General features: G+C 41.3%; 1 protein-coding gene across 1 annotated transcript in view; it reads right to left on the bottom strand.

Annotated features, from left to right (window-relative positions):
• LOC135196955 (uncharacterized) overlaps positions 1-25,342 on the bottom strand; it is a 158,330-nt gene that overhangs the window by 16,063 nt on the left and 116,925 nt on the right. The window contains exon 7 of the mRNA XM_064223805.1: positions 5,782-5,870. Coding sequence (XP_064079875.1) covers positions 5,782-5,870 — 89 coding nt within the window. The remainder of the gene's footprint in view (positions 1-5,781; positions 5,871-25,342) is intronic.

Here is a 25,342-nt window from a genome sequence, read left to right as displayed (position 1 = left end):
CCAATCATGCTTGACTAACATGCCTTGGTTGTTTTCTATTATTATTATTATATATTACAGGCATTCCCTGGTTATCGGCGGACTTGGTTAATGGGAATATGGTTTGATTTATGGTGCCAATACATACCTAACAGAGGCCCTACTAATTGATTATCAACACCTAAATCCGGTTATCGCCACCATAACAGCCATAACTGCTGAGTTTCGGTTGATGGTGATTTTTCCTTATCATTAAGCCCGTCGGAATAGCACTCTTTCTGATAACCAGGGACTACTTGTATTCAGAAGATGAAACCTATTCATAAGCAACATGCCCACTGGGCCCACTAACTTGAAATTCTAGTTTCCAAAGAATAATGGTGTCCGTTAGGGAAGAAGTAAGAGGAGTTAAAGGAAAATAAAGGCAGAGACTCATTTTATTAAAAAAGAAAAAATAGTGTTAGTGTAGTAATGCGTTGCATTTCTGCTTGAACTTCTGAAGTTCCAATTACACAATATCCCCTGGGAAGCTGTTCCACAGTCCAATGGTGTGAGGGATAAAGGACATCTGGAACTAAGAAGTTAAACAGTGGCGCACATTTATTGCATATTGGTGTTGCTGTTCAGTGAATCTGGTTGCTCTCAACAAATAAAGGGGATCAGGGATCCATTGTGAATGTGAAAGATCTCAGTTGAAATACAACTTATGAAAAAGTGACAAAACAAGAGACCCTCCATCAATGGTCGCAACTCATAACTGCTACTATCAGGAGGCAGAAAGCTACCACCATGAACCACTATCTAAAAAGAGACATATCTCTGGCAAAAGCAGACATCCACAATGGAGAACAGTATGTATAGTGTTCCAGTAAAGAAGCACCAATGACCTAAAGGTTGTATTGATTTTATCAATGTTATAAATATATGAATGTTTAGTGTTTAAGGTTTAGTGTTTAAGGTTTAGTGAATGTTAATGAATGTTTAGTGTATGTTTAGGGTTTAGTGAATGTTTAGTGTGTAAGTATTCAGTAGATGTTTAGTGTGTAAGTATTCAGTGAAAGTATAGTTGGTGTTTAGGGTTTAGTGAATGTTTAGTGTGTAAGTGTTTTGTGAATGTTTAGTGTGCAAATGTTTAGTGTTTAACCCTTAAAAAACGCCGACCTGGACGTATTTTACGTCGACATTTTTTGTCTCTCGGGTGCCGACTGGACGTATTTTACGTCGACATACAAAAGTTTTTTTAAAATTCGCGGAAAAATACTTTTAGGCCTACCAGCCGAAAACTCTTGAATCACGCGCCTTGGGGGGGATGCTGGGAGTTCACGGATCAAGGTGTTGTTTTGTTTACAATCGTACGCAGGCGCGCAAGCGCGAATTTCTTTCTTGCCGCACTAAAAAGTATCTGTGACACATCTCGGAAATTATTTCGTCACTTTGACATAATTTTTGTACCATTTTAAATTAGCCGTTACATAGAGTATTATATATGAAAATGTGCGCATTTTTATGTAGAATACAACAAAAAAATACTCATGATTGTAGCTTTTATCAGTTTTAAGATATTTTCATATAAAATAACGATAAGTGCCAAAATTTCAACCTTTGGTCAACTTTGACTCTACCGAAATGGTCGAAAAACGCATTGTAAGCTAAAACTCTTATATTTTAGTAATATTCAATCATTTAACTTAATTTTGCAACTAATTGGAAGTGTCTAGCACAATATTTCCATTTATGGTGAATTTATGAAAAAACTTTTTCCTTACGTCCGCGCGGTAACTCTTCCGAAAATAATCATACATGCGATTGTGGTAATGTTTGCACCATTTTAAATTAGCCGTTACATAAAGTTTTATATATGAAAATGTGGCACAATTTCATGCACAATACAACTAAAACAACCCTATGGTTGTAGCTTTTATCAATTTTGAAATATTTTCATATTTAAAAAATGATAAGTGACAAATTTTCAACCTTCGGTCAATTTTGACTCTACCGAAATGGTCGAAAAACGCAATTGTAAGCTAAAAACGCCTATATTCTAGTAATATTCAAGCATTTACCTTCATTTTGCAACAAATTGGAAGTCTCTAGCACACAATATTTCGATTTATGGTGAATTTATGAAAAAAATAACATTTTCTTTACGTCTGCGCGGTAACTCTTCCGAAAAAATCATACGTGCGATTGTGGTAATGTTTGCACCATTTTAAATTAGCCGTTACATAACGTTTTATATATGAAAATGTGCGCAATTCATGTATAAATACAACAAAATAAATAGTTGAAGGTTGTAGCTATTCTCATTTTCGAAATATTTGCATATAAATCACGATAAATAGAAAAAAAACCACGTTCGGTCAAATTTGACTCTACCGAAATGGTCGAAAACGCAATTGTAAGATAAAACTCTTACAGTCTAGTAATATTCAGTCATTTATCTTCATCGTGAAACAAATTCGAAGTCTCTAGCACAATATTTAAATTTATGGTGAATTTTTTTTTTAAAAAAAACTTTCCTTCCTCCGCGCGCGGATTCTCCGCCACAAATCTCCGAAATGCGTAAGTCCCATTCTCGGAATATTTGCTCCGTTTCATATTAGGCATTTCATAGAGTTTTTATATATGAAAATGTGCGCAATTTCATGTAGAATAAAACGAAAAATATTTGAAAGTTGTAGCTTTTCTTATTTCCGAAATAATTGCATATAAAAAATATATATATAAAAAATTTGACATTCGGTCAACTTTAGCTCGTCAGATATGGTCGAAAACTGCATTTGTAAGCTAATATTCTTACAGTATAGTAATATTCAATCATTTTGTCTTCATTCTGAAACATATTGGAAGTCTCTAGGACAATATTTAGATTTATGGTGAATTTTTGAAAAAAATATGTTACGTAAGCGCGTTACGAATTCATGCATTATTTTGTGATAATATTTTCTCTGTGTGCTTTATCGTTTTACAATAAAAGTGTTATATATCAAAATGATCGCAATTTAGTGCACATTACCACGAAAAAAAAAAGTAACTTGTTACCTTCAACCGTTTTGCGCACAGCGCGATTTGAATACAATTATATATGAAATTTCGTTTTTGCGCTAACATATATCGCATTATTTATATATGATAATGATAATTTTTTTCATTTCTGATGGTTGCATACTAAACTTCAAGCAATGACAAAAAAAGGAGCCAAAAATGAACTCTTAATCTTGAAAACTAAGCGCGCTGTGATTTTTTGAAAAAAAATATTTTTTCCGCTTACGCGCTCACTCTCAAACCCCTCCGGCATACGGGAGTCATTTTTTATTTACCGCTCTGGCGTTTAAGGGTTAATGTGTGATTAGAGAATGTTTAATGACTGTTTAGTATTTCATCAGTGTTTAGGGGTTTAACGAGCATTTATGGTTTACTGAGTACTTAAGTGTTCAATGGGTGTTTAGGATTTAGTTAGTGTTTAGTATACGTATAGCGAGTGCTTAGTGAATGTTTAGTGAGCGTATATTGTATTGCCAGTACTTAGTGAATGTTAGGATTAAGTGAGTGTCTAGTGAATGCTTACTGAGTGTTTAGGGTACAGTGAGTATTTACGGAGTGTTTAGTGGTTTATGAGTGTTTAGTGAGCATTTAGGGTATCATGAGTGCCTAGTAAGTGTTGAGTATTCAGTGGTTGTTTAGTGGTATTGAGTGTGAGTGTATAGTAAGTGCTAGTGTTTAGTGAGTGTGAGTGTATAAGAGTGTTAGTGTTTAGTGATTGTACATTACTGCTTAGTTAGTGTTTAGTGACTGTATGCAAAGAGTCTTTTAATTTACAGGAACCACTTATGATAGACATTGTTTAGATCCAAGAGCAGATGCTTAGGTCTTGACCACAATGGTTGGAATACTTAGGCCAACCTGTTTATGCAAGGTAATTTTTCTGTGAAGTTGGGTCAAGTACTAATAATAATAATATACAGTAATAATATTAATAAGAAAATAACAACAGTAAAAAGATAAAAACAATAATAGTAAAAATAATAATAATAAAATACAGTACAAGCTGGACCGAGACCTTTCAATATGGTGTCGCCTGAATTCACATATTTGGGAGGGAGATCCTCATTTCCATGTATTGACGCATTATGATTGCATCCCATTTTGTGCTTCTGGCCGCCACTGTGAGAAGATGCCTCTGCGCTTCTCTGCCAGGCTTGCTATTTGCTTTCATTTTATGCTTTTTTCTTTTGGTGAAATATATTGTTTTGATTGTTATTGGTCTTTAATACCATGCAAACCCATCAGTCACTTAATCCTCCTTTATTGGGGAGGAAACAAGAAGTATTTAGGCACTGTCCAGGGAAGGACAGGCAGCATAACTGGTTCCTCTCCTCTGTAGAGGTTGACCCCCACACAATGTGTGCATCATGCTGCAAGCATGATTGTAAAAAAAACAGCCCATCCTCAGAGTGCCAGGTTTGGCTTTCTGAATAGGAGGTGAAGTTTACCAGGAAGAATGGAGAGATCTCTCCTGTGTCATCAGATTGTAATACTCTGCTGGTAACACTGAAGGTTCTCTTTGTTACCTTTGTACCTCCTACCAAACACTTCCGCCTTCTGTTACCACTCCCAAGGGAGCAGTTTCCCCTTTGCCAACTCCTACTGTTGCTATGGAAGAGAGCTGCTGAGAGGGGAAGATGACCAGCCCAGTTTGATCCCATAGGAGTCTCTCTTCCATTGGAGTTGTCGTCCCCTGTTGGACACTCATTCTCAGGATGTAGGAAGGAACTTTCACCTAACCTGACTTACATTTCAGGTGTTGTGGAGGCCAAGGGGCTTAGGAAGTTATGACCCTCCCTAAGCATCTTGGGGGAGCCAAAAGAGTCATTGTTGTCATCTTTATTGTCAAGTGCTGTTGCCTCCTCCCCTTCTTTAAAGCTAGAAAGTGGTAGGAGAAGGAGGTTGTCTGGCCAAGCCCTCTTCTGTAGAGATGGCTGAATGGTCTTTTGCTAGTGGTACCGTGAGTACCACTGCACCTATTGCCAAGTGCACGAGTGCAATGCCTACCCAGATTCTCTGGACCCACAGTGTACCTGTCCTGGCCCCAGGCTGGCAAGAGTCCCTGGTCCAATGACAGTAAACCTGTGGGCCAAAACTAGTACTGAATAGGAGAGAGGGTGTGCTGTCTCAACTTTCTATGGTTGTTGGTCCTGGGAAGGCTTCGGCACTCAGGACCAGATCGGCACTGGGATTCTCCTTCCTCTATGCTATAGGTGAGGTGGAGGCTATAGTGGACAAGCTTTGGGTTGACAACAACCACAAGCTTGCTTTCCTCTTTGGGTCAGAGAAAGTCCAAGACTTCCTCAACCCCTCGTAGAGATACCCAGTCTTCCTCTACCCTGGCAGCAAAAGGCTTGCAGCTACACCCCTTTCAGCTCCCTCTCCTGGTTTAGGAAGGGAAAGAAGGGAGGAAGACACTAGGGGCAGTATTCCTCCCCACTTATTGCTGCCAATGGTGGGGGAGGGTGCCTGTTGAGACATTGGGCAACTTGGTAGCAACATGAAGCAGAGAATTGGGTAGTGGTTGTCCTTATGGTAAGATATCAAAATTTCAAATTGAGGAAATGAGTAGATGAACAATCTGTACCTGAAGTAATGAATTATGTAACTACTGACTTAGGATTAACACGAGCCACTTATGAGCTAACTTTACTGTGAAATAGGTTAAAATATTACCATCTACAGCTGCTGAAAACTGACATGCTAAAGATAATAGCAGTCAGATATGAAAATTTTTTGGATAAAAAGTGTCCTTACCAGCTGTGCAGGAGTTGATATGTTGAAATGCAAACTCTAAATCATCATCTGGAGTTTTATTGGCTGGGGATCTAACATGACAATGAAATCTGTAAATATCAAATAAGTCACATCACAAACTTCATAGAAAAAAAAGCAAATACAATTAGAAACAACTTAACCTTTTGGAATACTAAGATGTACTGACGCATCATCCAAAATCCAAGGTAAATCACTGCAATTCAGGTACTTTTTAAACCCTCATTTTCACATATTCCTTATCTTTTTGCTTTTTTTTAACATAACATAAAATATGATAAATTCTTAAAGTAATTTGTATTTTTCCTAACTATACAAACCTGAGGTCCTTTACAATAGGAATTACTTTCAGCACAATTGGAAACGGCTGTTTAATTTAAACGAGGTGATGGAGGACACAATTAACTACCGACTATGGGTAGGAGTCCTGCCCACCAAGTCAGTATAAATCCACTTTGCCTTTTGGCCTAGGAAGTGGAATGAGGGATGGCCAAGGTGGGCATATCACTTGAAAGGACCTCAGGTTTGTTTAGTTAAGAAATATACAAATTACTTTTAAAAAACTGTCTTTGTTCCTACACATACAAACTGTTGGTCCTTTACAGTAGGAAGACTTATTTCTTGGAGGTAGGATGCTGAGTAGGCTTCTGAACTGAATGGGGTTCGCCTCACCTGGGACTCTCTCCTGGTCATGTAAGAGCAAAGGCAGGAGACCAATGGGTTTGGGTTTGTTTTACTGTCACCCCCTCTCTCCCCTGGCTAGAGAAAGGGAAGGACTTGCATCTATCAATCATCTAAGATTATACACATCGTCTTTCTCTACGAGAGAAGATGGATAAAAGAGAAAGGGAGAAAGCCAGTCCCCCCTCCCCCCACTTACATTTGTTCTTTGCCACTGAATACCTTAGGCAAGATGCAAACTGTCTACTATGGGATCTGGGTGAGCTACACAACTTGTTGAGCAGCCAACACAGCCCAAGGAAAAGGAGACCCAGGACCTGTGGACAATGTCCTGAAGGTAGAACGACATGTGTGGACAGCCTATGTCACTTTCTGTCTTAATACCTGTAAAACTGACAGGTTCTTCAAGAGTGAGGGACAGACCAATGTCCCTATTCTTGTAAGATACTTGGAATGAACTCCTGACAATGATGGCTGTCCAGTACACTTGTTGGATAGCCTCAAGAGGCTAGAAAGAAAACGTATTTTTGAACACTTTCTTCGTCAAAAAAGTACTAAAGAGCCGTCGACACTCAGGCTTGAGATGCCAAGTCCTCTTGAAGATAGTACCAAAGCACTAACTGGACACAGTAGTATCTTGTATGATTACTACTAACCAGTTTGAGATGGGACTCAATGTGACTCGAAAGTCTTGCTACGAGTTCCAGGAAAAACTTGAGCATGACAGAGGCCTGAGCCTCTTCAGACTAGAAGACTACTCTGTCTGGGACTCTGGCGCTGTTCCTATGCAAGAACATGACTGGGGTGAGGCAATGCTTGAGAGTTGGACCTTCACTCTCTTGTAAGCTGGGCCCGGGTCCATAGACCGTGTCACAGGAATCCATGGAAACCTGTGCAGTGGAAGAAGAACCTTAACCTGCCTGGGTCTTATCAGAATCCAGTACACCTATGGTGACTGGTGTCTGGGAGAACCATGCACCTCTGGTGCACCTGTAATCCTGTGGCACACGGTTCCGTGGAACCTCGTACAACAGCTGCTACTGATACACGGGGATCAGAGGACCCCATGCGCGGTGGAAGGTTCTTCACCGGCCTGGGAAGATGACTTCCAGGGACCGGTGTCAGAGGCATGGATGTCCATAGAGACCTGTGCCTCTGTTGCTCTCACAGCACAGGGTTCTGAAGACCCCTGTACCATGGTTTCTGCATCTGTGGACAGGGGACAACAACTAAGAGACCCCTTGCCTGTTCCAAGGCTTGAAGATTGTTCCATTGGTTTTGGGAGATGTTTCTACCAACGACTGTGGAAGTGGAACGATGGAAAAGTACACTGACAGCTTCTGTTGTGGTGACCTAACGTTGAGAAATCTTGCGTAATGTCTTGGGTGAGGGCCAAAACCCTGTCACCTGACACAGGCGATGAGCTTAATCACCATTACGTTCTGATTCATGTCTTCTGAGTGTGTAGCTGCCCATTTGTAAACTTGCATTGTCAACATGTAGAATTGAAGGAAAACCTGTCTCATCCACCCCACCCCTTTTGTTGACAAAAGTTACTCTCGTGGTGAAGGGGGGTACTGACATGCATCCATACCACTAGGTAGCTTACCAAGATCCTGAACCTCTGGATAAGCTAAGGAGGCTATCCTAAGTTTTCAAACATTGGTGTGGAGAAGTTTGTCATACTGGTTCTGCTCACTTGAAAGAAGCAAGTCTTACAGGTGCGTACCTCTTCCATCGGTTGATGTACAGGAGAACATGGGCATGAAGGGTAGGGGGAGTGTGAATACACTCTCCAACGAAGTTCCTGTTGTCTAGTCAGCAGGCTAGTCCCAATTCATTGGAGTGGCAAGATTCTTGCACTCTCCACTGAAGGGAAGAAAAGGAAGCCGTTCCTGAGGGCCCAGCTTCCCCCAAGGGCGAAAGGTGAAATGAGGATGAACTGTTACTGTCAAGCTGTCTATTCCTTAGTAACAGGAATAAATGAACTCTTCCTGAACCTGCTGATATGGGACTGAGATCTAAACACTAGCATGACAGGACACTTAGTGTTCTGTTCAAGTGTGAGTCAAGCTTCTCAAACTTGAACTAGACTGAAAAATCGTTGTCTCCTGTCCCCATAAAAAGACACATTCAGAAATATGTATCCTAATCGGTACTAACAGTACCGACTTCAGCAACACCTGCACCTCACAATGTGCCTCAGTCATCTTTGAGACCAACGCCTCCTGGAGAGAAGACTAAGGAGGCGACCTCTCCTCATTGCATCTCTGAGTGCTCGAACCCTAGAATTGGAAGCCCTTGGTCAGGAACCTAGCCAAGTACTTGAAGTACTGGTAGGAGGGGAAGAAGCACCTGAATGCTTAGACACCTTCTCTCATACAGTGCCTAAACCAGACTGGGGAGTGGACTCCCCAGTTGGCAGTCCCCAGTTATCAGCAGGGATTCTGTTCTGACGGCCTTGATGATAAGTGAAAGTCGCCGTTAATTGAAGCTCGGCGATCTATGGTGTTTATGGCGCTGATAATCAGTTAATGACACCTGTTAGGTATGTATTGGAGCCATAACTCTATTATCGGTGCCAATAACCAGAAATCAGCACATTATGGCGCCGAAAATTGCTGATTTTATGGTGCTAGAAAAGTGCCATAAAACTGGATTACCATTAACCAAGCTTGCTGACAACCGGGGACTGCCTCTCCAGGTTTTGGCGAAACCTGAGTACCCAAAGTGACCTGAAGCTCCTGAATCATGTCCAGGACAATCCACAGGAGCCTCTTCTGTCCGACTGTCTGAAGAAATCCTGAAAAAGGCAGGCATAGCACCAAGACTTCCCAAAACTAGATCCAAGTATGCAAATCTTGGACAACCTCGTACTCAAGCTCCAAAATCATGATACATTGGCGAGGTATGTGATACAGCCCCTGAGTCTGGAGACTGGGGTGAGCCAACAAGAGATCCTCTGCCTCTTCTGTGGAGGGAGGCAGCCCCTTAGAAGTCCTGTGGTGAGACTTCTTTAGGAGGGGTAGAAGCAACTTTCCTTTTCCTAGACATCTTGTCAAGATGTCAGTGAGCAACTGATCCTCATCACAGGTGGGAGCAGCAGGAGGAGCAGATGGGAGGATTACAGGATACCCTGTGGCAGGAGCATGTGGATTGGCATGGGTCACAACCCCTTCAGCAAATCTCGATCATGGCAAGGTCATCGAGACTTTGAGTTTCTTCCCCTGTCCTCAAAGTTCTGATGGATGACAAATGGCCCACAGGGAAAGCCATAGTTTCTTCCTGGAGATTGTAAACTGCCGTATCCAACAGACAATCTCCAAATGTCCGCCTGGTCCGGTTTGCGGACTGAATCCAGAGCATAAGCTTCTGTGGTTGGGAAGGGATGGGATAGTGATTATTCCCATTTCTGAACACTGGCTTTGTCCTGTCCACGGTTCCCGGAAAACTGAGAAGACAGAGGGGACTGGTGAGAGATGCCTAGCATCCTTGCCATACCTGACGAAGGCCAAAGCCCCAATAGGTGAGTAAGGCCATGGCCGGTCATCAAACCATGTTGACGGCAGCTGTAAGGGTCTGGGAGAGTGCTCCCATTCAGGCAAATGTGGACAGGGGCTGTCCCGAAGACATGCTACAGTCTTCCTAGAAGCAGAGGCCTCTACAGGAGAAGAAGACACTATGGGGAATCTCCTTTTGTCTTCCTAGGTGAGTGGACCAGTAGACCAATGTCGCCAATCCAGGACCGTTACACTGTACAGGAACCGGCAGGGGTTGAGTAAAAGCCGCATGCTCTGAAATCACTCTCTCTGTTTGGTAGGGTCTGGGTCTGTAGATTTAGAACCCTTACTAGACCAGGAAAGATTCCCAAGACAGGTACCAATGCCAGGGTCCGTGGAACCCCGGGCTGTGGCAGGTAGACAATCGAGAGTTGCAGTATGTACTGGTAGTATCGCTAGTGAAAGATCCCATAGCCTTTTCCATGGAAGCAGGTTGGCCGATCAGTAGCCCTATGGGACTTCTACGATCGGGAGAGGCACCTTGCTTCATCTGCTTGGTAACTGGAAGAGATGACAACACACAACAAAGATGAAGAAGACGACGACAAATTCTCAAATTCCACTATTGGTCCGACACTGTTCCTGTATAGGAACGAGTAGGAGGGCTGTTCAGGCAAATGTGTGCAGAAGCTATCCCAAGATGAGTAGCTTGTATGAATGAAAGCAGGCGAGGGCTTACCCAGGGAATGATTGTGCACTCTTGAGCATGAACTCGGGATGTCTTTAAGATGTGCCCCAGTCTTCCTCCAGGCTTTGGCCACTCACACGCAAAGAGGATTGTATGGGCAGCTTGTTGATAGCTTCTCCAGGTGAGCAGGACTTGCAAATCAGCTTCACTGTTATGGGATCCTAGCCACGTACTTGGGAGAGTACTGGCAGGGGGTGAGGCAGTGCTTGCATGTTGTGCACTCATTCTCTTCAGAGATAGAGGAGCCTACACCAGCCTATGGGGGTGACCCACAACACTGGTAAAGGTAACTTGTGGTTTGTAAGAAACTCAGGTACCTGGAGTGACACAAGTCTTCTTGGAAGACCATATGCCTGCAACTCTTTCATGCATTAGTTGCTTCTAACATAAAAAATTCAAGGAATCTCGAGCAGAAGTAGGCTCTATACCAGCCCTCAGAGTGATTCATTGGTACTGGTAAAGGGTAGCTTCAGGTTTCTAGGAGACCAGAGTACCTGAAGTGATGTGAGTCCTGCTCAAGACTTGTGCACCTAAAGCTCCTGAATCACAAAAAGATCAATCATCAGTTGCTTTTTCTATCTGACTGTCCAAAACACCTGAACAGAAGAAAGATTATATCAGTCCAAAGAGGTAACTCCAGGATGCTGGTGAGGGTAACTCTGGGTTTCGAGAAAACATACTACATAGTCTGGGAAAAAAAGACAAAGGTTACCTCTTCAATGTGTTGTTTCTGAGAGACCCGTGCGAGACCTGCAACACGGTTCCCAACTCTGAAGACATGGGAGAGCACCAAGACAAATGAAGGCGAAGACATCGTTCTCTTCTTCAACTTCTACACAAGACCACTGCTGTCCCGGGACCCTTACATCATTCCTGTGTGGAAATGTGAAGTAGGAATGAGTGCAAACACTCTGGACTCTCTCTCTCTCTTTCTCTCTGTCTGGGTCAAGCCAAGGGTTCTGTGGGAACCTGAACAACAGCTGCTTCATGCCAGTAGACGAATCAAAATGAGCAATTGGCAACATACAGGGCAACATCTCAAAAAACTACAACACTACTAATGTCAAAGAAATTTTCAGTCTACAAACCTTTTGTAAAGTGAAATAATATTCTTACCGAAAAAATTAAATTCTCCCGAGAGAATGTATGATTGTCATAGTGCAAAACATGTAAGCAAGATGAAAAACCAGTTTAACCTTGTACCTTAGCAACGTTAAAACAAGTTTGACACATCATCAGCTTATAATGTCGTAGGATTTGCATATTAGTATGAAACACTATATCAGAATACTGAATGCATGAACTCAAAAGTAAAACAATGAGTCTTATTTACATATACGTACAAGCCAGTCCCTGGTTATCGCAGGCTTGGTTATTGGCAATCCAGTTTTACTATGCTTGTCTAGCGACGAAATTCTATATGTGCCGATTTCTGTTTATTGGCACTGATACATACCTAAAATAGGCGCCAGGAACCGAAAATCGCTGATTTATGGTAACCATCATGGTGTTAGAACAGAATCCTCGCCGATAACTAGGACTGCCTTATTATATAACACGCTATATTCACATACCAGCTAAAACATAAACTCAAATGGAAGGCAGAGAGAAGAGTGCACCTCCTCCCTCACCAACGGCCAAAAGCAAAATGGGTACACTGTACCGACTGGGTAGGTGAGACTCCCACCCATAGTCGGTAGTTAACTATGTACTCCATCACCAGTTAAAAGTTGAATGGCTGTTCCCAGCTGTGGTGAAAGTATATAGTGCCCACCCCCCAAGTTTTACAGGTTTCACATTTCCTTGGTCCACTTTGTCGCTGATTTTTATGGAACAATTTATTCACTTTTCCCCAGGGGAACTTTCACCAATTTGCAGATTTTTTCTATGACCTGTATCTCTAAAATTATTAACCCTTAAACGCCGAAGCGGTAAAAAAAAATGTCTCCCGTGTGCCGGAGGTGTTTCAGAGTGAGCGCGGAAGCGGAAAAAATATTTTTTTCAAAAAATCACAGCGCACTTAGTTTTCAAAATTAAGAGTTCATTTTTGGCTCCTTTTTTTGTCATTGGCTGAAGTTTAGTATGCAATCATCCAAACAAATCCATGAAAAAAAATTATCATTATCATATACAAATAATGCAATATATGATAGTGCAAAAACAAAATTTCATATATAATTGTATTCAAATCACGCTGTGCTCAAAACGGTTAAAGGTAACAAGTTACTTTTTTTTCTTTGTAATGTACACTAAATTGCAATCATTTTGGTATATAACACATTATAAAACGATAAAAGCAACACAGAGAAAATATTATCTCAAAATAATGCATGAATTCGTAACGAGCGGACGTAAACAAATATTTTGTTCAAAAATTCACCATAAATCTAAATATTGTCCTAGAGACTTCCAATTTCTTTAAAAATGAAGACAAATGATTGAATATTACTATACTGTAAGAGTATTAGCTTACAAATGCAGTTTTCGACCATATCTGACGAGTTAAAGTTGACCGAATGTCGAACTTTTATATATATATTTTTTTATATGCAATTATTTCGGAAATAAGAAAAGCTACAACCTTCAAATATTTTTTGTTTTATTCTACATGAAATTGCGCACATTTTCATATATAAAACTCTATGAAATGCCTAATATGAAATGGAGCAAATATTCCGAGAATGGGACGTACGCATTTCGGAAGAGTTTGTGGCGGAGAATCCGCGCCCGGAGGAAGGAAAGTTTTTTTTTTTTTTTTTTAAATTCACCATAAATCTAAATATTGTGCTAGAGACTTCGAATTTGTTTCAAGATGAAGATAAATGACTGAATATACTAGACTGTAAGAGTTTTAGCTTACAATTGCATTTTTCGACCATTTTGGTAGAGTCAAAGTTGACCGAACGTGGTTTTTTTTCTATTTATCTAGATTTATGATGCAATATTTCAAAAATGAGAAAGCTACATCCTTCAATATTTGTTTTCTGTTGTATTCTACATAAAATTTCGCACATTTTCATATATCTTTATGTAACGGCTAATTTAAAATGGTGCAAACATTACCACATTACCACGTATGATTTTTTTCAAGATTTACGCGCAGCCACGGGAAAGAAAATGTTATTTTTTTCATAAATTCACCATAAATCGAAATATTGTGCTAGAGACTTCCAATTTTGTTGCAAAATGAAGGTAAATGCTTGAATATTACTAGAATATAAGCGTTTTTAGTTACAATTGCGTTTTCGACCATTTTGGTAGAGTCAAAGTTGACCGAACGTGGTTTTTTTTTCTATTTATCTAGATTTATATGCAAATATTTCAAAAATGAGAAAAGCTACATCCTTCAATTATTTTCTGTTGATTCTACATAAAATTGCGCACATTTTCATATATAAAACTTTATGTAACGGCTAATTTAAAAATGGTGGGCAAAAACATTACCACAACCGCACGTATGATTTTTTTTCGGAAGAGTTACCGCGCAGACGTAAAGAAAATGTTATTTTTTTCATAAATTCACCATAAATCGAAATATTGTGCTAGAGACTTCCAATTGTTGCAAAATGAAGGTAAATGCTTGAATATTACTAGAATATAAGCGTTTTAGCTTACAATTGCGTTTTTTCGACCATTTCGGTACAGTCAAAGTTGACCAAAGGTTGAAAATTTGTCACATTTTTTATATGAAAATATTTCAAAATTGATAAAAGCTACAACCATGGGTTGTTTTTAGTTGTATTGTGCATGAAAATGCACACATTTTCATATATAAAACTTTATGTAAACGGCTAATCTAAAATGGTGCAAACATTACCACAATCGCATGTATGATTTTTTTTCGGAAGAGTTACCGCGCGGACGTAAGGAAAAAGTTTTTTCATAAATTCACCATAAATCGAAATATTGTGCTAGAGGCTTCCAATTAGTTGCAAAATTAAGGTAAATGATTGAATATTACTATAAGAGTTTTAGCTTACAATTGCTTTTTTGACCATTTCGGTAGAGTCAAAGTTGACCGAAGGTTGAAATTTTAGCACTTATCGTTATTTATATGAAAATATCTCAAAACTGATAAAAGCTACAATCATGAGTATTTTTTAGATGTATTCTACATAAAAATGCGCACATTTTCATATATAATACTCCATGTAAAACGGCTATTTAAAATGGTACAAAATTATGTCAAAGTGACGAAATAATTTCCGAGATGTGTCACAGATACTTTTAGTGCGGCAAGAAAGAAATTCGTGCTTGCGCGCCTGCGTAACGATTGTAAACAAAACAACACCTCGATCCGTGAAACTCCCAGCATCCCCTAAGGCGCGTGATTCAAGAGTTTTCGGCTGGTAGGCCTAAAAGTATTTTTCCGCGAATTTTTAAAAAAAAAAAAAAAAAAAACTTTGTATTCGACTAAAATCGTCCCAGTCGGCACCCGAGAGACAAAAAATGTCGGACGTAAAATACGTCCAGCCGGCGTTTTTTTTAAGGGTTAATAGCTCGTTTTTTTTTTTTTTTTTGTAGAATACCACTATTTACTAATTACACTATTTTTTCATCAGTTGTATTCGTGACTAAATACTGATTTTTATGATAAAAATTATTTATAGCGTACTTGTAATATAGTTATGTATCTATCAAGCTCATTACAAGTTGGGCTTCAGACTGAGCATAATAGGTGTACGATTCTCTCTCTAAGGGTATAATAATATAAAATGTATTTGAAATGATATTACTGTAAAGTGTTTTTGGATGATAGAGCATTTTGTACAATATTTAAAATATTCATTAATTTTCATTTTATTTTACAGTAAAAGTAGACTGAAATAAAATTTAAATAATTAGCGAATACTATTTTAAATACTGCACATGCTCTATCATCCAAAAACACTTTACAGTAATATAATTTCAAATACATCTTACATTACCCTTAAAAGAAGAGAGAGAGAGAGGAGCGAAGAGATGACGATAGAGAGACGAGAGAGAGAAGAGAGAGAGAGAGAGAGAGCATACACCTGCTCAATCTGGTCACCAACCTGGATTGAGCTTAATAGATACATTGCTACATTTTAAGTACAATATACTCTATCATCTAAAAACACTTTATAACACTACAGTGCTCCCCCACTTTTATGCAGTATTAAGTTTGAAAACCTGCAGTGGAAATGCAAAAGCTGTGGAAATGCAAAAATCACCTCTTAAAAACTTCCTAAATTGCCAAATACCCAGTACCCCATAAACTAAAATGCTAATAACTGTTTATTTTAACATTTCACTGCTCAATTTCATAGTTCAAACAAAAATATACCTTAAATTATCATACTAAAACAATTTAATATAATTTCAAACAAAAATACACCCCAAACTCATCCCAAAACATTCTACTGCCCTTTTACAACTGTTACATCTAAGTATATACTCCCTCTAAAATGCTTAAAACAATAATGATTTACTCATTTTCCAATATTAATATTAACATCACACAATATGAAAAAATACAGTAATTAGTGAATAAATATTGTTACTCTACATAGGAAATCCAAATTAGTAATAATTTAGCGATGCTTGCAATAGAAAAATCCACAAATTAATGAAAGTTCCCCGTGGAAAAGTGAATGTGTTCCACAAAAATCAACAACAAAGTGGACTGCAAAAATGTGAAACGTAAAACCGGGGAGCACTGTATTATCATTTCAAATACATCTTACATTACCCTGAGAGAGAGAGAGAGAGAGAGAGAGAGAGAGAGAGAGAGAGAGAGAGAGAGAGAGAGAGCATACACCTATTATGCTCAGTCTAGGGCCTAACACGGAATGACCTTAATGGATGCATTACTATGTTATAAGTAGTACACTGTAAATTATTTTTATCATGAAAATCTGTACTTTATCACTAATGCAATATGAAAATGATATTTTTATAATAAAATTATGTTTTATTCATACTTACCAAGCAATAATTCAGCTGTAGGATTCTAATGCACAACAGACTAACTTTCAAATTTCCTGGTGGTGCCACCATCATTAGTGCAGGTAACTAGTTACCGCCCACCTTTGGTAAATGGGTATAACGTCAACACACCTCTTCAAATGGATTTCAGCCACCAGCTACCCGTAGGGGGGGAGGGGGGGCTCGAATCAAATAATTGTTTGGTAAGTATGAATAAAACAATTTTATTATAAAAATATCATTTTTATTCAGTTTTACCAAGCAATTATTCAGTTGATTCCAAATTGAAAGGTGGAGGGTAGTAGAAATAACACATTCTAAGAAAATTAATTCATCAGGAAGGTTACAAAATAAAGCATAGAACTTTTATGCCTGTCATACCATACCTAGTAAGCGAGCTGCTGCAGGAGAGTACTGCCTCTGGTTGGCGATCTGCTTACTTAGTAGAGAGAGCGGTGGCTGGACCATGCGTCTCCTCTTCAAGTGGGAAGTTCCTTGCAGTCGTGGGCTAACCGCTGACTTAGCAAGGAACCAATAAAATACAAATGCTCTTGCCTTGGGCAAGAACCAGATACATAAACAAAATATATATACTAGTTACCTAAACCAACAAACCATAAAAAACATCACCAATTCGTTCAGTGTCCATATGACTGGAAGGTACTCCAGGTACTATGTACCTCCAGACTTCCCAATGACTCAACAACCTTGATACAAGGCTAAAATTAGAAGGAACCAGCTCCCTCTATGTTGCATTCCCCATCACCATGCCAACAATGGATAAAGGACCAAGAGTACTACAGCTCTTGAACAACGTCTCTAACTCTTTTAAGTAATGCGTCGTGAACACTGACTTCGATCTCCAGAACGTAGATTGCAGAATCGCCGATAAAGACAGGTTATTGCGCAACGTAAGCGAGGTAGTGACAGCTCTCACTTTGTGTGCTTTAACTTTCAACAGGGCGAGCGACTCCTCATCCATAGCAGAGTGTGCCTCTGTGATTAAGGATCTGAGAAAGAAGGACATGGTGTTCTTTGACATCGGATGAGAAGGGCTCTTCACCAAGCACCATAAACGTTGTGAGGGGTCCCTCAACTTCTCAGTCCTTTTCAGATAGCAACTTAATTCCCTCACTGGGCATAGAAGTCTCTCCTGTTCCTGCAGTCCAAGAATATCTGAAATGTTCTTGATGACAAACGAGCGAGGTCAGGGATCCGACAGAAGCTCGTTCTTAGCCAAAAAGTTAAGGGGCCAGGAACAAACAGCATTCCCTTGTGTGAAACCTACTATCTTGTCTACAGTGTTAATCTTGCTAATGTATTTCGCTGAAGCCAGAGCGAAAAGAAAGAGTGTCTTCTTCGTCAAGTTCTTCAGGGAAAACGAGCAAATAGGTTCAAAGGGAGGTCTGGAAATGAATATCAGGACTACATCTAGGTTCCAAGTCACCGAGTCCCTTGGAATCTTCGATATCTCAAAAGACCTTATGAGGTCTGTCAGATCGCTATTCGTCGACAGCTCCAGTCCTCTATGCTTGAAAACTGAATTGAGTATAGCCCTTCTTCGCCGACCTAAGGAAGAGAAGGAAATCAGCGATCTAACTTACAGTGGTCTCAGAAGAAGAGACTTTAGCTTGTTTGCACCATCTTCTGAAGACATTCCATTTTGATTGGTAAAAATTGTTAGATGAAGCGTGTCTGCATCTTGCAATCGCTTCTGCCACTCTCCTCAAAAAGCCTTTCACTCTGACGAGACTCCTGACAGTTTGAATCCTGTTAGCTGAAGCGCAGACAACCGTTGATGGAATCAGTGGAAATGCGGTTGTCTGAGCAGCGACTTCTTCTCAAGAAGTAGCCTCGGAAAATCCACCAACATGTCCACTCATTCCTCAGCCAAAATGGGGCTACCAACGTCAAGTCAACATCTAGATGGCTCTTCACCTTGTTTATGCCCTCCTTGATCATCCCGAAGGGGGGAAACGTGTAAGCATCTAGACCCGACCAATCTAGTAACATTGCATCTACTGTCCATGCTAGATCTGGAATGGGGGAGCAGCAGAACAGTTGCAGATGGTTGTTCTTGGATGTCGCAAACAAGTTGATGGCTGGTCTTCCCCAAACCTTCCAAAGATCCCAGCAAACTTCCATGTCCAATGTCCACTCCAATGACAGAACTTGCCTCCTTCTGCTGAGCTCATCTGTCAGAATGTTCATCTTCCCCTGAGCAAAACAAGGAACGAGCTGGATCCAATGTTCTTCTGCCCAGAGCAGAAGTTCTCATGCCTTTGAGAACAAAGTGAAAGAGCGAGTCCCCCCCTGCTTCCGAATGTAAAAAAGGGCTGTGGAGTTGTCTCCATGAGTGGCTACGACTCGACCTTCTACCAGACGAACAAACTTCTGAAGGCCCAGGAAGACAGCCAGGAGTTCCTTGACATTGATGTGAAGAGCTTTCTGGGACTCTGTCCAAACCCCCGACACCTTGCGATCCAAAAGCAGAGCGCCCCATCCTGCGTCCGACAAGTCTGAAAAGAACTGTAGGCTGGGGTTCACAGGGAGGAGCGACACACCCTCCTGAAGCCTTTCTCTCAAGTCCCACCAAGCTAGATCGCTCTTTATCTCCTCCGTAATCATGAAAACTGTGGAATCTGGTTGCGAATTCCTGCACCAGTTCGCTTTGAGGTAAAACTGGAGAGTCCTCGAGTGTAACGTCCCTAGTTTCACAAATTTCTCTACCAAGGACAACGTCCCCAGTAGGCTTATCCACTGCCCTGCTGAGTACAACGAGCTGTGCAGGAACATTTGTACTGTCGCCAGACACTACTCCACTTTTTTTCGGGGCAGAAAAGCCCGAAAAGTCAGAGTCCAGAGTCATCCCCAAATAGAGAATTCTCTGAGAAGGGATGACTTGGGACTTCGACATATTCTTGACAATGCCCAACTTATGTGTCAGGCAGAGAGCTCTCTCTAGGTCCTTCGCACACTGGTCCTCCGACGGAGCTCGGAGAAGCCAATTGTCCAAATACATCGAGACATTGATGCCCATCAGATGTAGCCACTGCCCCAAGGGGCTTAGAACCCTTGTGAAAACTTGAGGTGCTGTCAAAAGGCCGAAGCACAGAGCCCAAAACTGAAATATCTTGTCTCGAAAGCCGAAGCAGCGATACTTCCTTGAGTCCCGATGAATTGGGACATGGAAGTAGGCGTCCTGCATGTTGAGGGATACCATCCATTCCCCATGACTGAGAGCCGCCAGCACAGAACTCTGAGTCTCCATCTTGAACTTGGTTTTCAGCACAAACTGGTTCAGTGCACTCACATCCAACACAAGACTCCAGCCCCCCTGATGCTTTGAGAACTACAAACAGCCTGTTGTACAAGCCCATCGCTGAGTCGTTGATTTCCTCAAGCCTACGGAGTAAGCCGTCAAATCTGATGGGAACCTTGGCTAAGGAGGTCTTTCCACGAAAGGGATGGCGTAGCCTAGGCATAAAACTTCTGTGACCCTGGCTTCTGCACCTCTGCTCTTCCATTCCTCCTAAAACTGGTGCAGTCTGGCACCTACAGGTGTGTGAAGGGAGGGAACATCACTTTTTCTCGGTCTTAACTACTGACCTAGAAGAGGATTTGGCGGGCTGCTTCTTCAACGGTGACTTGGAAGGAGGCACCACAGCTGCAACAGGCTTAGGCCGTTTCGTAGATTGAGCCAGTAAATCTGTCGTCGACTTCTTCTCTAGATCCGACAGAATATTCTGAACTGTGTCTTGAGGAAACAAGTGTGACTTGTCTAGGGGAGCAAAAAGTAGGGCTGACTTCTTTACAGTGGTGACTCCCTTGGTGGTAAAGGAAGCACCACAGCTCATGCTTCTTCAACATGCCCATCGCAAACAAAGAAGCTACTTCAACCGCTCCATCCCAAATGGCCTTGTCAGAGCAGGAAAGCAACCCCAGCCAGTCCTCCCACAGATCCTTGGAAAGCAAGGGGCAGCCTTCTAGTTTCCTTGCCAAAGCTCCTAGCGACCAGTCCAAGAAACTGAAGATCTCTATGACCTTAAATAGGTTACGAACCATGTGGTCTATCTCGGACGAAGCAAAGAACGTCTTTGCCGCTGAAAAGGCCGCTCTCCTATTAGCGTCGACCAAGGCAGAGAAGTCTCCTTGGGAGGAGGCATAGACTCCCAGGGAAGGAGCTTCTCTGGTGATGTAGAAGTGATACCTTTTGTTAATGAGCAAGGAAGGAGGGAAGGCGAAAGACGCCTTACCATGGTCTCTCTTGGTCGCTAACCACCTACCAACCATGAGGCCTTCCTAGCTGCAGAGAAAAGGACTAGCTTGGGCAGGAGTTCTTCTGCTTGCTTCTTCTTCTTCTTCATCATGAAGATTGACAGTGGAGACAAAGGGATGGCAGGAGAAAAGCACTCTGGAAAACAGTCCAAGAGGAACCTCATTAAGGACACGTAAGCAGTCGGAGACTGAGTCGCAACCTGACCCGACTCCTTCTCTACTACTATGAACTGCTTATGTCCTTGCTCGTGCTCTTCATTTTGCTCGAGCTCTCCTGTGTCCTGCTCAAGCACCTCCGACGGAGCAGGCGACATAGTCACTTCCTCTTTCCTCTAAGGCAGATTCTTCCCTTTGAAAAAGGACAATAACTCCTCAGTGTTGTCGAAACGGAGCAAACACCAGGTCTTCTTGGCAAGTTAACTCGTTTGGTTGGGGTTGAACTGACGATGCAGGTTCTTGCCTCAATTCAGACGAAAAGTCCGGACCAGGAGTCGAAGAATCCTGCTTCGACTGACGAGCAGGCGTACGCCTTACAGGTATCCGCACCGGTCGACTCTTAGTTGAGTTCACTGAGTTGCTAGTCGAATCATGTCCTTCGTATGTCTGATCCGCATGACTATAAGACGGGCGCGGACTGGAAAGCATATCCCTTGATCTCTTGACAAGGAGAGGGGAAACGTCAGCAGTTGAAGGCCTCTTCAGAGGGCAGGAGGACCAAGAATTATGCCATCGTCTTGCACGCAGTGACGGCGACTCACTGGAGTCCAACAACTCAGCACCAATCGAGACACCTTTCCAACAGTGCTCAGTCGAAACCTGACTCGACACTTCAAGTTTGACAGAGGGAGCGACTGCCCGTGGGCAAACCCCCCCAGTCTCCCTTGGACCTCCGGTATGTCTTCTCCATGAGGCGGGGGAGCAGAGCAGTGACCTTTGTCTACGAGAACTGGAGGTACGGACAGCCACCCCCTCAGGAACACTTCACTTGCATTTGCACTTTTCACTATTTCACTTTTCTCCATAAGCAACTTCATGGAGGTACCTAATTCAATAACAGTACATATTAGCCAAAATTTCAAATCTCCTCTCAAACCTTGACTCGAGGCTGGCAAAGGTGTTGGAAACTGCAACATGGGAAGCTGGTACATGAGTTGGAAGAGAGGAGGTCGGAGGACTGAATAGGAGAAAGAAGCAGGAGTAGCGAAATCCACTAACACAGGGGCAGAAGGCAGAGCTACGTAAAACCTTACTATCTTGCCCTAATGGCTGCTTTCCTCTTCCTATCTTGTAAAACTTTCTTATTATGATATCTTGTAAAACTTTCTTATTATGAGAAATGAAAAGTTTCCAGTGCTCCTCATCCCACTCCTGACAAACAGAACACCTCAGTTCTTTACAACACTCTTGCCCCCTACATTTAGTACACTTGGAGTGAGGGTCATAAATTTCCTTAACTAATCTAGTTTTGCAGCCCTCTGCACAAAACCTCACTCCTGATGAACTAGAATTCTGACATATCGAGAAAATTTAAGGCAGCAAATGATCCCAAAAAGTAACTAAACTAAGCTAACTCCTTGAAAAATACACTGAAAAACTTGTATTTCACCAATACTCCATGAACAGGCAAACAACTCTCCAAAATATACGAGAAGAAAGCCCACAGAGCTATCTATGTTACTTGGGAACCGGCAGAAAACCAATTGAAGAGGTGTGTTGACGTCATACATGTTTACTGAAGGTGGGCGATAACTAGTTACCTGCACTGATGATGGCGGCGCCACTGGAAAATTTGAAAGTTAGTTTGCCGTGCGTTAGAATCCTACAGCTGAATAATTGCTCGGTAAGACTCTTAATAAAAAAATACAGTAATTAGTGAATAAACAGTTTTGCTCTACAAAAAAGGGATTTTGACGTAAGGAAAAATCTATTTCTGGGCGATTGGTTCGTGTCGCCAGCGAAATATCCTTTAATCCATTATTTCTAAGGTAAATGTACTAACACATACCAGAGAATAAATAAAATAAAGAAAAGGTCAGTACTACTGACTCGCTCACCCTCCAAGAGGGTGTCGGTATGAACACTATGGCGAGTGAGACCACTACCACGAACCACTTGCCAATAGAAATCTCCCACTACAAAACCCCCACTAGAGGGGAGCCGACCCACAGAGTGGGCAGCAACTACTACTACTCCATCCCATGCTGCCGACTGCTGCGCCTCTGGTGGCCATCCTGAAGTTAGCAGACAATCTTGAGCGTTGGATGGGCAGGGTGGGATTTCGCTGGCGACACGAACCAATCGCCCAGAAATAGATTTTTCCTTACGTCAAAATCCCTTTTCTGGGCTCAGTTCGTGTCGCTGTGCGAAATCGTACCAGAGAAATAGCACAAGATTGTAAAGAACAAATAAAACAGACAAAAAAGGTCTCAATAAAAGATAACATAAAATGAAGAAATATAATTGCTAATAAATATACATATACACAATGATACAGAATAGAAATATTACTTAAAATTAACTTAAGGTTAATAATATTTCTTAAAATTAACTTAAATTTAACATATATATACAGGGCTTACATGGAATATATGTTGAGCTTAACATCTGTGTATAGTTAATATGTACAAAGTAATTAAAGCAATTATAATAATAAATTGAATAGAACAAACTTCGACAATAATATAATAAAGAAATGTATATGACTTAGTATACAAAACCCGTAACCATTGTAAATAAGATGTGTCACCCTAGCATAAAAATAAGGGGATCACATCCAAGAGATCATTATATACAATCAATTGTGAGTGACCCTAGCAAAAAAATAAGGGACACCCACTATACCATCATAAGAGCAGCTAAGACTCAAGGTAAACGTAGATGAACATGGCAGGTATAGACAAACTGTTGGGTGAGATAGGTAGAAAGGAGAACTGGATCTTCTACTAAAGATTAAGGCAGAGTCGGGGGAAACTATGTTACCCGCCGCAACTGCTGAAAATTTCAGAGCTTCCAAGGACTTTAAGTAATGACGCTTAAATACTGTCGGCGATTTCCATCCGGTATACTTTTTTAAATCATCGAAATTCATGTGTTGGAAATAGTTAATTGAGGTGGCAACTGCCCTGACATCATGTGCTTTAGGGAAGGAATCAGGGTTGGCTTGCTTAATAAAGTACAGGATCTGTTGCCTGATACCTTTAATAGATAAAGTACCACCTTTTTCTCTCTTAAAGAGAGGACCCGACGAGGATGAGGATGTCCTGGACAGAAAGGCTCGTAAGGTCGATACTGGACAAAGAGAAACATCTTGTGGAAGGGGTACAACCTTCCACGGTTCCCACCTCATCAAAGGATCTTCATTCTTTGCTATAAAACTACGTTCCGGAGAAAGTAGAACTTCCCCTGTGGGAAGAAATTCAATATGATTCGGATCTCTGGATAACGCCGACAGTTCTGAAATTCTAGCTCCTGAAGCCAAGCTTAATAAAAATAGTTTTTCTTAAGAGCATTATAAATGAACATGTCGTATTATCTGTTTCTGAAGCCAGCTTTAGAACATCATTTAAGAACCACGATACTGACGTAGGCCTCACTGAAGGTCTAAGTCTAGCACAAGCCTTGGGAATAGACGAGAAGTAAGAGTCTGTCAAGTCTATGCTGAACCCGAGTTGAAAAATCTTTTTCAAGGCTGACTTGTTTGTCGTAATAGTGCTAGCTGCTAAGCCTTTTTCAAATAAAGATCTGAAAAAGGATATAGCTGAATTGATTGTCATGATTCTAATATCTGATTCTCTCAGGAAGGTTGCTAACTTTTTGACTGCAGCATCATACTGTCTCAAAGTTGAATCTCTTTTATCAGATTCCAGAAAAGAATATTTCGAGGATCAATATTCGCATCTCTTTTAGCCGCAAACTTCATGAAGTCCATAAAGTTAGGGTTTTGAGAATTCCTGAGGAAGCGAACACAGTCTTCGTTTGTACTGACTGGGAGAGCCTGGGATTGGGAATCCGAAGAGGACGAAGACCCAGTTCCAGAATGAGAGGGTACCAATTGCTCTTCGGCCAGTCTGGGGCTACTAGAGCTACTTGACCCTTGAACGTCCTGAGTTTGTTCAGTACCTTCAGGAGAAGATTCACTGGAGGAAAGACATAAATCTTCTCCCAGTTGTTCCAGTCTATGGGACAGGGAGTCGTGGCATAGGCCAGAGGGTCCAGGTTGGGGGCCACATAACATGGGAGTTTGGTGGTTCGCTTGGGATGCGAATAGATCCACTTGTAGACCTGGAACCCTCCGGAGAATCCATTGGAACGAACTGTTGTCCAGTGACCATTCCGACTCCAGAGGAACTGATCGGGATAGAGCATCTGCTATGACGTTTCTCACTCC

This window comes from Macrobrachium nipponense, chromosome 18 (assembly GCF_015104395.2).
Source record: "Macrobrachium nipponense isolate FS-2020 chromosome 18, ASM1510439v2, whole genome shotgun sequence".
In the NCBI taxonomy this organism is placed as follows: domain Eukaryota; kingdom Metazoa; phylum Arthropoda; class Malacostraca; order Decapoda; family Palaemonidae; genus Macrobrachium; species Macrobrachium nipponense.
This window is presented reverse-complemented; position numbering and strand designations above follow the sequence as displayed.